This window comes from Giraffa tippelskirchi, chromosome 4, assembly GCF_054371585.1.
Source record: "Giraffa tippelskirchi isolate mGirTip1 chromosome 4, T2T-mGirTip1v1.2.pri, whole genome shotgun sequence".
Lineage (NCBI taxonomy): Eukaryota > Metazoa > Chordata > Mammalia > Artiodactyla > Giraffidae > Giraffa > Giraffa tippelskirchi.
In genome coordinates, this window is record NC_137278.1 from 157,212,534 (window position 1) to 157,231,295 (window position 18,762).

Sequence of the window (18,762 nt, forward strand, 5' to 3'; positions counted from 1 at the left end):
TTTGTATGTTCACTCTGTTTTAAGTATTATAATGTAGCATTACATTTGAAAACATATTGATTAGAATTTAGAAGATGATTATGCAAGATCGTGGAACTCTGGCACTAAGTAGTTGTTTTTTGTTTTTTTTTTGCTTTTCCATGAAGCCAAAATTTTAAATAATACTGAGTGTTACCCAAACTCATCTTACATTTTCTAACCTTTTTTCTAGAAAGACTGTAATTGTAATTCATCGAGCCATTCCTGATATGCATACACTGTACTCAGTTGAAAGTTTAGATCCATACTTGCTGAAAAACAAAGAAAACAACTTTAAACATTACTAAAGAGCTTTTCAGCTTGAAAAGAGTCTTGGAGCTTCTATTTCCTAGCTTCTTGTTGAATCAATAATTTCTATAGTTAATTGGAAATACTTGAAAATGCTGAAGTTTAGAATTGATTGATGATGTGGGTTCTTGATACCTGAATAAAAATATACCATAAACTAGCTAGTTATAGTTCTGGGAATTAAAAGAACTATAAATTTTATTACAAAAGATATGAAGGAGTTTATGTTGATGTTAAATAATGTGGCTCTCTAACTCTACACAAACTCTTTAGTGGTTATTATAAAGGTTTCAATCAGTGTAAACATTTTAATTATCAGTATCAGAAGTCAACAGAATTTGTGTCTAAAGGGCACTGTATTAATAATTTAGAATTTGCAGACCATAGCATCCCTGATAAAACTACTCAATTCTCCCCCTCTGTAATACAAATGCAGCTATAAGCAATGTGTGAATGAAAGGGCTCAGATGTGCCCAATTAAACTTTTAACAGTGGTGGGCCAACTGTGACGCATGGACAACAGTTGGCCCACCTCTGTTTTAGACTTTTCCATAAACACTTGCTAGTATATTATTTCTTATTTAATATAAGTTAATTTGACTAAAATTTGAAAATTCAATAAAAGATTTTCAAATTTAACAGCAAATGTCATTTATTTATTTATTGTTAAAAAGGTGAATGAGGACATCTTATAAAATATTTATGGAAGAAAAGATGAGGCAAACATTTCTAACTCATTTTTGGACATTTATATTGTTTTTGATATCAAAAGATTAAGTGAGAAAGCCACCAGCAATTTGACTCATAAATAAGGAGATAATGTACTAAAAGAAATGATCAAAACCAGTATTTCATGTTACTGGCCTTATCCCAAAGATAATTTATCTTTAGAGAATTTATTTGTGCAATTTGCCTCATCAAAAGACTAAAAATGAAAACCAAAGTTGAAATGAAAATCATATATACGCTGATAAAATGCAGTGACCATTCATGATTTTTTAAAGTCTCTTAGTAAAACAGAATAGAACGTTATTTCAGTAGCATAAGGAACCTGACTAGATCATCACAACTAGATATGCTACATGCTCCTTGTCTGGCTCCAATTTGAACAAGTCAACAAAAAATGATGTTTGAGACAATTGGGTATCTAGGAGTATGTTCCCAGTGGCTCAGTGGCAAAGAATCCTCCTGCCAATGCAGAAGACTCAGGAGATATGGGTTCAGTCCCTGGGTCAGGAAGATCTCCTAGAGGAGGAAATAGCAACCTCCTCCTGTGTTCTTGCCTGGGAAATCCCATAAGCAGAGGAGCCTGGTGGGCTGTAGACCATAGGGTCACAAAGAATCGGACACAACTGAACAAGTGAGCATGAACATGCACAAGTGTGTGCAAGGTGATAAATGATACCAAAGACATTTTGTTAATTTTGCTAGCTTGGAAACTGCATCAGGATTAAGCAAAAAGAAAAAAAAAAAAAAATATATATATATATATATATATTTTAGGAATTCATACTAAAAATATACAGGTAAGAAAAAGTTTGCTATATAAGTTCTAGTTTAACATAAAACAAAATATTTAAAAGCTTTTCAAAAAACAAGTAAAGCAATATAAAATAGCCTTCATATCTATTGAATCTGCTTGATCTGTACTTGAAACTATTTCTCCAGTTCTCTATCCTAGTATATACTTGAAAATATTCATAATTTCAAGCTTACAGCAAACATCATTTTTAATGTTTTAAATAGTAGCTGTAGTCTTGGTAAAATCAGTTATAAGATATGAAGGACCACTATAACTGCTTTATTCAATACTCTGCTGGAGATTCTAACCAGGAAACTAGTTCAACAAAAATTGAAAAATATCAGAAATGAGAAAACAAAATAAACAACCAAAAATCATTCTTTGCAAGTAACATGATTTTCCTTCTAGGACCTTACTGTACTTACACTAAATATTTCTTAAACTGGAAAGTCTCCCTCTCCCAGATAATCACATGGTTAGCACCCACCCCTCCTTCAGATCTCTGTCCAAATATCACCTCAATAAAATCTACCCCATTGACACTATTTAAAATTATACTAGCTCTCCACTTCCAAGGCATTTCAGTTTTCTCTTCCTTTTCAAAACACTAACTATTATTACATTCATGCTTATTGTCTACATTCTCTCACATCCCTCACCCCATGAAAGCAGGGATCTTTGTCCAGTTCATAGATGAGCTGATTCACTCCCAGCAGTGGTGTGCTGGAGCCTGTCTGGACCACATCATGGGACCCAGCTGTGCACAGGTTCTTGAAATCTGCCCCGGTAAGAGACTTGCCTTTATATTTGAAGGGAATGGCAAACCACTCCAGGATTCTTGCCTGGAGAATTCCATGGACAGAGGAGCCTGGTGGGCTACAGTCTGTGGGGTCGCAAAGAGTTGGACATGACTGAGCGACTAACTTTTTTGTATCCAAATAGTGATTCTTTTCATATTTTGCTTCTCAGATTCTTTAACAATCAGTTTTTAAGATTTATTGAGTACTGGAGTTTGATTATACACTAAAATTATTTCAATATATTTATTCATTCAGAAATATTTATTGAGTATCCACCACATGACTGACAGATGTTCTAAATGAGAGAATAGTAAATGTTTAACAACTGCCTCTCAGGGGTGAAGTTGAGGGGCTGATTTGTCGAGTTTGTCAATTTCTATGATGTAAAGTCAAAATTCAAGGGAAATAATCACAGTAACTGTCCTGAAGAAAAGGCCAGAATTTCTGGGGAAAAAGTGTGGACTCTCTAAATACAATAATAAAAGAGTCAAATCTAAATCAAATTTTTGCACACTCAATATGACGTGTTGTTTATGAAGTTACCTCATTTAGCTCAGTCATTTTGCTTTTTGACACTTTCTTTTTTAAAATAATGTTACTTATTTATTTATTTTTGGCTGCACTGGCTTTCTCTAGTTGAGATGGGGGGGCTACTCTCTACTTATGGTGTATGAGCTTCTCGTTGTTTTGGCTTCTCTTCATGTGGAGCATGGGCTGTAGGCGGCAGCGGCAATAGTTGCAGTATGTTGACTCTGTAATTGTGGTTCCTGGGCTCTAGAGCATAGGCTCAGATTTTGTGGCAAACTATCTTAGTTGCTCGATGGCTTGAGGAATCTTCCTGCTTCAGGGATCACGGCCCCGTCTCCAGGATTGGCAAGTGGATTCTTCACCACTGAGCTACTAGGGAAGCGCAAGCACTTTCTTAATGATACTCCCAAAAACGATTCACCTGTGTCTTTTAATAATGCCTCATCAGTCCTCACTTTAACTTTTCACTTTCATGCATTGGAGAAGGAAATGGCAATCCACTCCAGTGTTCTTGCCTGGAGAATTCCAGGGACAGCGGAGCCTGATGGGCTGCCGTCTGTGGGGTCACACAGAGTCAGACACGACTGAAGCGACTTAGCAGCAGCAGCAGCAGCCCTTTGTTTACTTAACAAATTACCGGGAAAAAAACAGGAAAGACAAGGTAAATCCAATTCCCTGTGTATGACATACATGGAGAAGAAATTTCTAAATCTCTTTCTCAAAGCAGCATTTGTAGGAAAATATAAAAGTCTCTGAAGCCTATGGAAAATATTACTTATATTGCGTGGATAAATAATCATAGAATTACAAAATCTTCATTTAAAATCTGTGCATTAATATAAACAAAATGTTTTAATAAGTAGTGCTTTTATTATGTGAAAAGTTGTAAATATAAGAAATATTTGACTAGTCCCCCCAAGTTCAACTGAGTTTGTACACAGAGCTTGGATAAGAGACAAGAATCAATTATGAGTCACAGTATAATGAAATGTGCCCCAATTTTGCAATATCAGGAATGAAGGATATTGTGGGTCAAATATTACCAGTCGAACCACAATGAGAATATATTCCTTGAGAGCAATGACACGGTTAAGTCACCATATTTGTTTTGAGAGTACAATTGAAACCAAATAAATTGCTAAGTCAGCTCACCAACTCTGAAATTATATAATTATTGAAGTGATCAGACCATAAAATTTGAGACTAAATCATCAAGCAAAACCAGGAAGCAAGTAAAATTTGTTATTATTCAGGTTAATGCATATTATTACATCTCATTCATGTGTTTTAAAGTAGTATTTGCATATGGGTTTGTGAATTTTAAAAAGTTTTTGATATTAAAGAGTAAATGGTTTACTAACAAGAAAACTATTCATGGAGTCCTAAAGAAGCAGCATAGCAATAAGTATTGAGTTGTTAATTAATTTTTCCTAATTTAAATGGTTTTCATTTATAGAAATAAAACTATAAAAATGACATTCCTTATTTAAAGAAATATCTGCTTCCCAATAAATCTTTTGCCCATCTACTTATTCATTTGCTAAGGCAAAATTGTAAAACAAAAGAAAATAAGTGTGCATTGTATGAACTAAACTGAGTGTAGGCAATTATTTAATTTGGTAGCAGAAGTTACACTTTCTTGTGCTTTTGGTCTTTTATCAGAAAAGGAAGAAAATAAGGCATTGCATCAACCAAACCTTTGTGAAAGTAAATTAGGAGAGAGTGCCACCAAAATATTCCCATGGTTAAATACCTTTATTCTAAAGTGAGCTATTACTATGCTATGTTGTTGTTGCTCAGGCGGTTAGTTGTGTCTGACTCTTTGCAACCCCATGAACTGCAGCATGCCAGTCATCCCTCTCCCTCACTATTTCCTGGAGTTTGCTCAAACTCACGTCCACTGAATCGATGATGCCATGAAGGCGTCTCATCGTCTTTTGTCCCCTTCACCTCAGCCCTCAATCTTTCCCAGCATCAGGGTCTTTTCCAGTGAGTCAGCTCTTCCAATGAATATTCAGAACTAATTTCATTTAGGATTGACTGGTTTGATCTTCTTGGAGTTCAAGGGGCTCTCAGGAGTCTTCTCCAACACCACAGTTCAAAGGCATCAATTCTTCGGCACTCAGCTTTCTTTATAGTCCAACTCTCACATCCATACATAACTACTGGAAAAACCATAGCTTTGACTAGATGGACCTTTGTTGGCAAAATAATATCTCTGTTTTTTAAAATGTTGTCGAGGTTGGTCATAGCTTTTCTTCCAAGGAGCAAGTATCTTTTAATTTCATGGCTGCAGTCACCATCTGCAATGATTTTGGAGCCCCCCAAAATAAAGTCTGTCATTTTTTCCAGTGTTTCCCCATCTATTTGCCATGGAATGATGGGACTGGATGCCATGATCTTAGCTTTCTGAATGTTGCATTTTAAGCCAACTTTTTCACTCTCTTCCTCTTTCACTTTTGTCAAGAGGCTCTTTAGTTCTTATTCACTTTCTGCCATAAGGGTGGTCTCATCTGCATATCTGAGTTTATCGATATTTCTGCCTTCAATCTTGATTCCAGCCTGTGCTTCATCTAGCCTGGCATTTTGCAAGATGTACTCTGCAAATAAGTTAAATAAGTGGGATGACAATAAGCAGCCTTGAGGTACTCCTTCCTCGATTTGGAACCATTCTTCTGTTCCATGTACAGTTCTAACTGTTGCTTCTTGACCTGCATACAGATTTCTCAGGAAGCAGGTCAGGTGGTCTGGTATTCCCATCTCTTTAAAAATTTTCCACAGTTTGTTGTGATCCACATGGACTGTCCATGGAGTCGTAAAAACTCAGACTAGATTGAGTAACTAACACACACACACACACAAACATGAAGGGTGATAATATACAGCCTTGAAGTACTCCTTTTCCAATTTTGAAACAGTCCATTGTTCCGTGTCCAGTCCTAACTGCTGCTTCTTGTCCTGCATATTTCTCAGGAGGCAGGTTATATTGTCTGGTATTCCCATCTCTTTAAGAATTTCTCACAGTTTTACTACGTCCACTAGTCGTTTAAACTAGTGAAAGTCATCTAAACAAGGTGGGCCTCAGTTATGCAAAATATAAAATGTGGAAGTAGGCATACATAAACTCTGTATGCTTTCAAACTCTATTTAGATTATCTGCAAACTATACTGGTTTTTATAATACTGAGGAAAGGAAGAGAACCAATTAAAATATTTCTGCACTTTTTACAAAGGAACGTAAATATTTTAAAGAATACTTTGAAACAATTAAAAATTATTAGAGAAAATAGCCCTATTTAAGTGTTATCCTAAAAGTTTTATTTTATCCACAGTCTAAGATATATTTTTGAAGAAGAAATAATGATATTGAACTTCAGATAATATTCCTTACTGGAATGAAAAGTTGAATGGAAATTGGAGAGAGTTCTGTAGGTGAACATGTTTTTAAATTTCGTTCATTATAATCATGAAGGATACTTTTAAAGCTTTTTATTCTATCCTCAAATGTATTTTGATTTTTTATTTCTTACAGGGAACACATCCATTTTCTGTATGAAAAGGGGGAAAGGATCAGCAATGAAAAACCACACAAGACCCACAGAATTCATTCTTCTGGGGCTATCAGATGACCCAGAGCTTCAGACTGTGACTTTTCTCTTTTTAATCATCACATATATATTAAGTGTCACTGGAAATTTGACCATCATCATTCTCACCTTGGTGGACTCCCATCTACAGACACCTATGTATTTTTTCCTCAGGAACTTCTCTATATTAGAAATTTCCTTTACAACTGTCTGTATTCCTAGATTTCTGGGTACAATTATCACCAGGGACAAAACGATTTCATACAACAATTGTACAGCTCAGTTGTTCTTCTTCATCTTCTTGGGTATCACTGAATTTTATCTTCTAACTGCCATGTCCTATGATCGCTATGTAGCTATCTGCAAACCCCTGCATTACACAACCATCATGAACAACAGAGTCTGTGTATTGCTTGTCTTTTGTGCTTGGCTGGCAGGTTTCTTAAACATCTTCCCACCTGTTATTCTTTTTCTCCAGTTAGATTACTGTGGTTCTAATATCATTGATCACTTTGCTTGTGACTATTTCCCCCTCTTGCAACTATCCTGCTCAGACACATGGCTCCTTGAAGTGATTGGTTTTTACTCTGCAATAGAGATTCTGCTTTTCACTTTGGCATTAATAATTCTATCCTACATGTTCATCATCAAGACAATTCTGAGACTGCCTTCTGCCAGTCAGAGAAAAAAGGCATTTTCTACCTGCTCGTCTCACATGATTGTCATTTCCATCTCTTATGGAAGCTGTATATTCATGTATACCAACCCATCGGCAAAAGAAAAGGCATCCTTGAACAAAGGAGCATCTATTCTGAATGCTTCTGTTCCTCCTATGATGAATCCATTTATATATTCACTGAGGAACCAGCAAGTGAAGCAAGCCTTTAAGGATACCATCCAAAAGGTTTTCTTTTTCTCCAGTAAATGCAAGTGATTATATCATTAAAAGAGTAAAGTTTTTGTCAATTCTTTCTGTTACTCATAATCTGTCAAAACTCTTTCAGTACAGTTGTATGAGTCCTTTTCATCTGTTCCCATGTTAAAAAATTCCCCACATTGAACCTAGTTAATGGGATAAAGTTGAATATTGCTTCAGAATTTTCTATAAATTTTTTTATTCAAATATATTTGGATGAAGTAAAAACACAGGTAGGTGTTACAATTTTATAGGCCAGTTAGTTTGAAAAGAATGTCAGAATTGATGTGGATTTCTGAAATTTTCATTTTACCAGGTAATAGAAATGACATTATTAGGAAATTTTTATTCTATTTGGAATTTTCACAAAATCAAACAATGACAATCACTAGAGGGTTGGAAATAAAATATAAATATCTACTTAAATATTTTTAAAGTTAGAAACTAAAGTATATTTTGACTCTTTATACTATTATAATACTTTTATAATAATGAGGAGAGAGAAGAAAGAGGAGGGTAGAGATAATATTTTTTCAGCAATTACTATATTCCAGGCCTATTCTAATTACTTTCTTCATATTTGCTCATTGAATCTTGTCAACAACTTTATTTCATTTTCAGTCACTCATTAGTATCCAACTCTTTGTGGTCTCATGGACTGCAGCACACCAGGTTCTCCTGTCCTTCACTAGCTCCCTGTGTTTGCTCAGACTCATGTCCATGATCTAGTGATGCCATCCAACCATCTCATCCTCTGTTGCCCCCTTCCCTTCCTCCCTTCAATTTTTCCCAGCCTCAGGGTCTTTTCCAGTGAGTGTGTTCTTCACATCAGTTGGCCAAAGTATTGGAGCTTCAGCTTCAGCATCAATCCTTCCAATGAATATTCAGAGTTGATTTTCTGTAGGATTGACTGGTTTGATATTGCAGCCCAAAGGACTCTCCAGAGTCTTCTCTAGCAGCATAGTTTAAAAGTATCAATTCTTGTGTGCTCAGTCTTTCTTATTGTCCAACTCTCACATCCCTACATGACAACTGAAAAACCCATAGCTTTGACTATACGGATCATTGTTGGCAAAGTAACATCTCTGCTTTTTAATACACTGTCTTGGTTCATCATAGCTTTTCTTAAACAACTTTCTGAGGTAACTGTTATTGTTTTTCTCTTGAAGAAATTTTTACCTTATCTTTTCCTCTGGAAATGTTTTATATGATTATTCTTATTTCACAGTCATGATGAAAAGGTAAAATTGGAGTTAATTTTAATTGACAATAGAGAAGAACAAAAAAGAAAAGGGATCCAGATTGGAAAAGAAGTAAAACTCTCACTGGAGACAATATGATACTATACAAAGAAAACCCTAAAAATACTATCAAAAAATGACTAGATTAATCAGTTAATTTAGTAAGTTTGCAGGATACAAAATCAATACACAGAAATCCATTGAATTTCAATACACTAGCAATGAAAATCTGAAAGAGAAAATAAAGAATCAACTCCATTCACCAAGGCAACAAAAAGAATAAAATATCTAGGAATAAATGCACAAAAGAGTTGTAAAGAAAACTATAAGACATTGATGAAAGAAGTAAAAGATGACATAAACAGATGGAGAGACATACCAATTCTTGAACTGGAAGAATCAGTGAAACAAAATAGAAAGCCCAGAGATTAAACCCAAGTGCTTTTGGGCACCTTATCTTCGACAAAGGAGGCAAGAATATGAGACAGAGGAAAGACAGTCTCTTCAATAAGTGGTGCAGGGAAAACTTAACAGCTTTGTGTAAAAGAATAAAATTAGAACACTTCCTAACACCATTCACAAAGATAAACTGAAAATGGATTAAAGACCTCCACCTCTTTGCTGCTGCTGCTGCTGCTGCTAAGTCGCTTCAGTCGTGTCCGACTCTGTGCAACCCCACAGAGTCGCACAGAGCCCACCAGGCTCCCCCAACTCTTTACATAATTGGAAATAAAAACAAGTGGGACCTAATTATACTTAAAAGCTTTTGCACAGCAAAGGAAATCATAAACAAGATGACAAGACAACCCTCAGAATGGGAGAAAATATTTGCAAATGAAGCAACTGACAAAGGATTAATCTCTAAAATATACAAGCAACTCATGCAGTTCAATAATAAAAGAAGAAATCATTGACACAATAGGCAGAAGACCTAAATGTATTGCTATTTCTCCAAAGAAGATATAAAGATGGTTAATAAACATATGAAAAAATACTCAACTTCACTTGTCAAAACTACAATGAGGTAAAACCTCACATCGGTCAAGATGGCCATCATCAAACAAATGCTGGAGAGGATGTGAAGAAATGGGAATCCTCTTGCACAGTTGGTGGGAATGTGAATTTATAGAGCCACTATGAAGAATAGTATGGTGATTTCTTTAAAAAATAGGAATAAAACTTCCATATGACCCAGCAATCTCACTACCGGTCATATATTCAGAAAAATCGCAATTCTAAAAGACACAGGTACCCCAATGTTCATTGCAGCACCATTCACAATAACCAGGACATGGGAGCAACCTTGATGTCCATCGACAGATGAGTAGATAAAGAAGTTGTGGTAAGCACATGGACAGTGGAGCTGTCAGGCTATAGTCCACAGGGTCACAAAGAGTTGGCCATGACTGAGCACACATGCACAACCATATGCTGGGTTATAAACTGGTTCATAACAATCCAAGCATCCACATAAAGGAACAAATTGGAATCAGATATAGTGAGGTAGATAAACCTAGAGCCTGTTGTACATGGTGAAGTAAATCCGAAAGAGAAAAACAAATATTGTATATTAACACATATATATGGAATCTAGAAAAATGGTACTGATGAACCTACTTTCAGGGCAGCAGTTAGAGACACAGACATAGAGAAGAGACCTGTGAACATAGCAGGTTGGGGGTTGGGAGAGGGTAGGACAAATTGAGAGAATAGCACTGAAACTCATACATTAAAATACGTAAAACAGATAGCCAAGGAGGAGTTGCTGTACAGCACCGTGAGCTTAACCCAGGCCTCTATGACAACCTAGAGAGGTGGGCTGGGGTAGGAGGTGGGAGTGAAGTTCAAAAAGGAGGGGACATAGTATACTTATGACGGACTCATGTTAACATATGGCATAAACCAACACAACATTGTAAAGAAATTATCCAACAATTAAAAAAAATTGAAAAATTGTGTTTAACATGATTTAATATTTCCTGAATTTCTAGAAAGAGTGTTTCCTGTCAAAATCAAAAGACAGGTCTCTCTCAGGTGCTGCTGCTCTGCCTCCTTCTGTCTGTCCTTAATTTTCTAAGAAATATTGTGAAAACATGAAATTAAAAAACATTTCAAAGAGGGAAATGAGGTCAGTTCCAAAGTTGAGTGGAATGATGAGCCCGAGGGAAGGGCAGTACATGAGAGAATGATGAGAATTTGAATGGCAAAAAATGTATATACTATATTTGGTAGTTCAGTTCAGTTCATTCGTTCAGTCATGTTCAACTCTTTGCAACCCCATGGACTGCAGCACGCCAGGCTTCCCAGTCTATCACCAACTCCTGGAGCTTGCTCAAGCTCATGTGCATTGAGTCGGTGATGCCATCCAACCATCTCATCCTCTGTCATCCCCTTCTCCTCCTGCCTTCAATCTTTGCCAGCATCAAGGTCTTTTCCAGTGAGTCAGTTTTTTGCATCAAGTGACCAAAGTATTGGAGCTTCAGCTTCAGCTTCAGTGTTAGCCCTTCCAATGAATATTCAGAATTGATTTTCTTTGGGATTGACTGGTTTGATCTCATTGCAGCCTAAGGGACTCTCAATAGTCTTCTCCAACACCACAGTTCAAGAGCATCCATTCTTTGGCGCTCAATATTCTTTATGGTCCAACTCTCACACTCATACATGACTACTGAAAAAATCATAGCTTTAACTAGATGCATCTTTGTTGAACAAAGTAATGTCTGCTTTTTAATATGCTGTCTAGTTTGGTCATAGCTTTTCTTCCAAGTTGCAAGTGTCTTTTAATTTCATGGCTGCAGTCACCATCTGCAATGATTTTGGAGCCCAAGAAATTAAAGTTTGTCACTGTTTCCATTGTTTCCCCATGTATTTGCCATGAAGTGAGGGAATCGGATGCCATGATCTTAGTTTTTTGAATGCTGAGTTTCAAGCCAGCCTTTTCACTCTCCTCTTTCACTTTCATCAAGAAGCTCTTTAGTTCCTCTTCACTTTCTGCCCAAAGGATTGTGTCATCTGCTTATCTAGGTTATTGATATTTCTCTCAGCAATCTTAATTCCAGCTTGTGCTTCATCCAGCCTGGCATTTCACATGATGTACACCGCATATAAGTTAAATGAGCAGGGTGACAATATACGGCCTTAGCGTACTCCTTTCCCAATTTCGTAACAGTCCATTGTTCCATGTCCAGTTCTAACTGTTGAATCTGGAATGGCATACAGATTTCTCAAGATGTAGGTAAGGTGGTCTGGTATTCCCATCTCTGTAAGAATTTTCCACAGTTTGTTGTGATCCACACAGTCAAAGACTTTGGCATAGTCAATAAAGCAGAAGTAGATGTTTTTCTGGAACTTTCTTGCCTTTTCCATGGTCCAAAGGATGTTGGCAATTTGATCTCTGGTTCCTTGGCCTTTTCTAAATCCAGTTCTAACATCTGGAATTCTCGGTTAATGTACTGTTGAAGCCTCACTCGGAGAATTTGACCATTACTTTGCTAGAGTGTGAGATAAGTGCAATTGTGTGGCAGTTTGAACATTCTTCATGGTGGAGAGTTCTGACAAAACGTGGCCCCCTGGAGAAGGGAATGGCAAACCACTTTAGTACTCTTGCCTTGAGAACCCCAGGAACAGTATGAACATGCAAAAAGATATGACACTGAAAGATGAACTCCCCAGGTAGGTAGGTGCCCAATATGCTACTGGACAAGAGTGGGGAAATAACTCCAGAAAGAATGAATAGATGGAGCCAAAGTGAAAACAATGCCCAGTTTGGATGTGACTAGTGATGTAAGTAAAGTCTGATGCTGTAAAGAATAATATTGCATAGGAACCTGGAATGTTAGGTCCATGAATTAAGGTAAATCAGGAGTGATCAAATAGGAGATGGCAAGAGTGAACATCAACATTTTAGAATCAGTGAACTAAAATGGACTGGAATGGGCGAATATAACTCAGAGGACTTTTATAGCTACTACTGTGGGTAAGAATCCCTTAGAAGAAACGGAGTAGCCCCCATAGTCAACAAAGAAGTCTGAAATGCAGTACTTGGGTACAATCTTAAAAATGACAGAATGATCTCTGTTCGTTTCCAAGGCAAACCATTCAATATCACAGTAATCCAAGTCTATGCCCCGAGCAGTAATGCTGAAGAAGCTGAACTTGAATGGCTCTATGAAGACCTACAACACTTTCTAGAACTAACATAAACATATTCATAAAATATGTCCTTTTCATCATAGGGGATTGGAATGGAAAAGTAGGAAGTCAAGAAGTAAGTGGAATAACAGGCAAATTTGGAGTATAGAATGAAGCAGGGCAAAGACTAATAGAGTTTTGCCAAGAGGACACACTGGTCATAGCAAACACTCTCTTCCAACAACACAAGAGAAGACCCTACACATGGACCTCTCCAGATGGTCAATACTAAAATCAGATTGATTATATTCTTTGCAGCTGAAGATGGGGAAGTTCTATGAAGTCAGCAAAAACAAGACTGGAAGCTGACTATGGCTCAGATTGTGAACTCCTTATTGCCAAATTCAGACTTAAATTGAAGAAAGTAGGGGAAATCACTAGACCATTCAGGTATGACCTAAATCAAATCCTTTATGAATATGCAGTGGAAGTGACAAATAGATTCAAAGGATTAGATCTGATAGAGTTCCTGAAGAACTATGGACAGAGGTTAATGACATTGTACAGGAGGTAGTGACCAAGACCATCCCCAAGAAAAAGAAATGCAAAAAGGCAAAATGGTTGCCTGAGGAGGTCTTACAAATAGCTGAGAAAAGTAGAGAAGTGAAAGGCAAAGGAGAAAAGGAAAGATATAACCATTTGAATGCAGAGTTCCCAAGAATAGCAAGGAGAGGTAAGAAAGCCTTCCTCAGTGAACAATGCAAGGAAATTGAGGAAAACAATAGAATGGGAAAGACTAGATATCTCTTCAAGAAAATTAGAGATGCCAAGGGAACATTTCATGCAAAGATGGGCACAATAAAGGACAGAAATGGTATGGACCTAACAGAAGCAGAAGATATTAAGAAAAGGTGGCAAGAATACACAGAAGAACTATACAAAAAAGATCTTAATGACCATGATGGTGTGATCAATCACCTAGAGCCAGACATCCTGGAGTCTGAAGTCAGGTGAGCCTTAGGAAGCATCACTATGAACAAAACTAGTGGAGGTGATGGAAATCCAGTTGAGTTCTTTCAATTCCTAAAAGATGATGCTGTTAAAATGCTGCACTCAATATTTCAGCAAATAAAAATTCAGCAGTGCAGTGGCCACAGGACTGGAAATGGTCAGTTTTCATTCCAATCCCAAAGAAAGGAAATGTCAAAGAACGTTCAAACCACTGCATAACTGCACTCATATTTGGTAAGATGCTGGCAATAAAAGTATGAGCACTGAAAAATACTTCCAGGGAGACTATGTGAAAATTAATAGACTGAAAGCCCTGGTTTTTATTTGATTGTTCATTGTTACACCTCTAATTTATAAAACAAGGCTTTTATTTTTTCATTTCCTTGAGAAGAGTAGAGTCTTCCTGGCCATGTCCATGAAGGCTCACTTGATTTTCAGATTCCTTAGGGTATAAATAAAGGGGTTCAGCATGGGGATTACTGAGGTGTTTAGCACAGCCACTCTCTTGCTCAAAGACAACCTGTCCTTTGCTGATGGATTCATGTACATGAAAATGTAGCTGCCATAAGAGTTGGAGATGACAATTTATGGGAAGAATACATGGAAAAGGCCCTTGTCCTCTGAGTGGTGGAAGAGATCCTCAAAATTGTTCTGATGATATATGGATAGGACAGAATTATTAATACCAAAGCGAACATTAGGGTAAACACAGCAATGGAAAAGCCCATCGTCTATAGCAATTTGGTGTCTGAACAAGAAATGTGTGAAAGGGGAAATAATCACAAGTAAAATGATCAATAGCAGAATCAAGTTGTCTGAACAGCATGAGTGATGAGAAAATGATTAAGGATGAAGCCAGCCAAGAAGCCAAGACAAGCATTGTGCAGACTCTATGATTCATGATGGTCATGTAATGCAGCTGTTTGCAGACGGCAATGTAATGATCATAGGACTTGGCAGCCAGTAGGCAAAACTCAGTGACTCCCAAGAGAATGAATAAAAAAAAAAAAAATAACTGAGCCATACAATCAGTAAAAGAGAAGGTTTTATCTCCTGTAATAATGGTGGCAAGGAACTTGGGTATAGTGACAGTTGTGGATCACACCTCTAATATGGAGAAATTTCTGAGGAAGAAATACATGAGGGTTTGGAGGTGGGCATCCAGCAGGGTTAGGGTGATAATGGTCAAGTTCTCAGTGATGCTGAGCATGTAGATGGTGAGTAGAAAGACACAGCTCACAACATGAAGTTGTGGGTCATCTGACAGTCCCAGGAGGACAAACTCTCTTATTTCTACTAGGTAGTTTCTCCTTTTCTTCTTCTTTTGAGTATCCTTCAGTGTAAAACACAGAGAGACTTAAAGAAAAGGGAATTATTCACAGATAGCACTGGAATTTATTTCTGGAAGGGCTATGCCATACTAATATAACTTGGGAGATCTTTTAAACAACTTATCTTTAAAGATTTTTTTTTTTTTTACTATATGCCAGTGTGTGTGTTTTTCATAGACTATTTCTTTTAAAATAACTATTTCACTGATTGAAATGGGGTTAAAAATATGCTTAAAATTTTTATCCAAATCACATACTCTAAATCCAAACAACAAGAATTTTAACCTAGGCTTTTCTATGTGTTTTAAATACTGGAATAGAAATGTTGTTGATTGTTTTAAATATTTTCCTAAAATATTTCTTTCCCAATGGGAAACTCCTCATCTTTTCTTCAAATTCAGTTAGATTACATTATTTCCTAATATTTTACCTGGTTTCTTATATTATTATTTTGCTAGTTAATTTAGAAAATCCAAATATGTCAGGGAAAAAGTCACTCAAATGAAAATCATTGGACTTAAATCTTCAACAATATGAAAGACTTCTAAGTTCTCACTCTGACTCACATACACCTTCCTAACTTCTGACTCCTTATCTGAATAACATCTAATGGATTCCCTATTGTGACCACCTCAAGTATTGGAGCCAGGGTTTCTGAACTCTGGAATCTAATGCCTGATGATTTGATGTGACAAAGATGTAATAATAATAGAAATAAAGTGCACAATACACACACCCCACTCCAGTACTCTTGCCTGCAAAATCCCATGGACAGAAGAGCCTGGTAGGCTGCAGTCCATGGGGTCGCAAAGAGTCAGACACGACTGAGCGACTTCACTTTCACTTTTCACTTTCATGCATTGGAGAAGGAAATGGCAACTTACTCCAGTGTTCTTGCCTGGAGAATCCCAGGGACAGCGGAGCCTGGTGGGCTTCCGTCTATGGGGTCGCACAGAGTCGGACACGACTGAAGCGACGCAGCAGCAGCACAATACACAAAATGAGCTTGAACCGTCCTGTAACTAGCCTCCACCCAGGTCCTTGGAAAAGCTGTCATCTACTAAACTGATCCCTAGTACAAAAAGTTGGGGAATTTCTGTAGAGAGTCCAGGGTACAGAGGAGGCAGAGTGGATTTTTCATAGACTGGATCTGTGTCATTGGCTAAGGAAACTAAATTGTATGAATATCTAAAATCAAACATAAAACAGTATCTTCCAGAGAACCTTTTTTTGTTCAAAATCTCTGCCATCTAAATATTATTATTCTCTCTACATGTGTGTGTATATTCTGCTTTTTATTCTATGTTGTATTTTTATATTTTCCTTTTTTCTACATTGATATTTGTCAGGATACATTTAACAGGAGGCTTCCTGTATGCTGTTTTCAGTCTTGCATGAATTCTATGTTCCTTAACAGCACCTGAATACAGGTGCCAGAGAGCTGGCAAGCCGGCTTTCCGGGATAATAGAAATTCATGTATCTCATTCGTATGGAAATTACATACGGTGAACAGCAGCCATTTACAACTCTTCCCTTCCTATATGTAAAGTAACTTTTACAACCCCCTCTATTGAGACTTATTCTAGCCTCTGGCTTTCTGGATGACTTGTTAGATTTTTGATCCCTGTCTCTGCTAAAAAGGGCTATCTTGTAGGAGAGTATATATATGCCTACAATAAGTTAAATAAACACCTTTGTTCCATCAGAGCACTGGTGTCCATCTCTCTCTCTTTCTCTCTCTCTCTCACTCTCTCTCTCCCCACCCTGCCTCTCTCTCCTCTGTCACCTTCATGCGGCTCAGCCTCTTTTTTTCTTTCTTTCACTTTTTTATCGGTCGACTCTGTACCCCCAAGTTCCGGTCCATTAAAGGACCGCAACAGATATTCACTTAGTAAAATCTCTATTGTGTCAGTATATTGGTATAATTCATTAAGTAACAATGAAAATTTTACTTTGTCTTGCTGTTTAACAGTAATAATAATAACAATGCATTTATTTTAGAAGGTCAATAAATTGACCCAGTTCTTTTCAAGATCACCCATTCTGTGAATTCTCTTTGAATGGTAAAACTTACATTTCAGTATCAGGAGAGAACTTTCTGCAATAGAATATTTAATTTCAAGATATAGGTTTATTGATTTGTTGTATGTGCATGCTTAGTTGCTCAGTTCTGTCCAGCTCTTTGCAAACCTATGGACTATATCCCATCAGGCTCCTTTATTCATGAGATTCTCCAGGCAAGAATACTGGAGTGAGTATCCATTCCCTTCTCCAGGGGATCTTCCTGACCCAGGGATCTAACCTGGGTCTCCTGCATTGCCAACAGATTCTTTACCATTTGAGCCACCAGGGAAGCCTTTTTTTTTTTTTTTAGTATGTAATGCATTATAATATTGTGAAAATTCTCAGTGTTATTTTCTTCTACAAGCCTGAGCCCTCTTTTCATTCACTTTACTGTATAAGAAAACTATAGCTACTGTTGATTTAGGGAAAATTCCAGCTAAGATGAATGGTGGCCAATTCTACTGGGAAATCATGTGATGTTTAGGAGAAAATGAGCATATCCTTTTGCTAATACTCAAAGATCAGAGGAAAACAATATCTTGAAACTTACAAAAACAACAGGCTTTACATTTTCTGTAGACAAATTCATGGCAACTCAAGCATTTGATAAATATTTACTAATGCAAGTGTAAAAGTCATTGTTCTCAATTAACAACAATCTTCTCTAATTGACAGCTGTACATGACTCTGATCCTTAAACCATTTCGGAATGTGAAGTGTCAACCATTCCTGGGATGCTTTTGGTAAAGCAATGAAGAATATACCCAAGTCTTTAAGACCTCATTTCAGACTGATCCTTCCTTAGGACTTACCTACACTTTCTGCTATTCCCATGGAATTTAGGATAACAAGCTTCATATTCCCTTCTCTCCCTTAAGAATTCTAATGTCTTATATATCTCATGTTGAATCAGGCTTGTGGTCCATTTAGAATGAAAATTAACCTATCCAATAAACTACTGCTTGCCAGAGGAAGGGGGGATGATTGGGACTGGCATATATACACTATTGATCATTGTTCGTTATTACTCATCTCAGTTGCATCCAACTCTTTATGGTCCTTTGGACTGTAGCCTGCTAAGCTCATCTGTCCATGAGATTTTTCAGGCAAGAAATACAGAGTGGGTTGCCATTTCCTCCTCCAGGCAATCTTCCTGACCCAGGGATTGAATCTGTGTCTCCTGTGTCTCCTGCACTGCAGGCAGATTCTTTATCCACTGGGCCATTGGGGAAGCCATACACTATTGTTGAGTAATTATTATAAATTACTCATAAATCTAATTATTTTCACATAGTATCTAGAG

At 37.0% G+C, this 18,762-nt stretch overlaps 1 protein-coding gene and 1 pseudogene across 1 annotated transcript; one reads left to right on the forward strand and one right to left on the reverse strand.

The window, feature by feature from the left end:
• The first annotated feature begins 6,753 nt into the window (after positions 1-6,753).
• On the forward strand, positions 6,754-7,698 carry LOC145544616 (olfactory receptor 6C3-like). Its single transcript, XM_081587485.1, has one exon. The coding sequence runs from the start codon at positions 6,754-6,756 to the stop codon at positions 7,696-7,698; it is 945 nt and encodes a 314-aa protein (XP_081443611.1).
• A 41-nt stretch (positions 7,699-7,739) lies between these two features.
• On the reverse strand, positions 7,740-18,048 carry LOC145545685 (olfactory receptor 6C1-like; annotated as a pseudogene).
• Between the last annotated feature and the right edge of the window lie 714 nt (positions 18,049-18,762).

Excerpts from the sequence above, each read along its gene's own strand:
- LOC145544616 (XM_081587485.1), top strand. The coding sequence starts at position 6,754 with ATGAAAAACCACACAAGACCCACAGAATTCATTCTTCTGGGGCTATCA.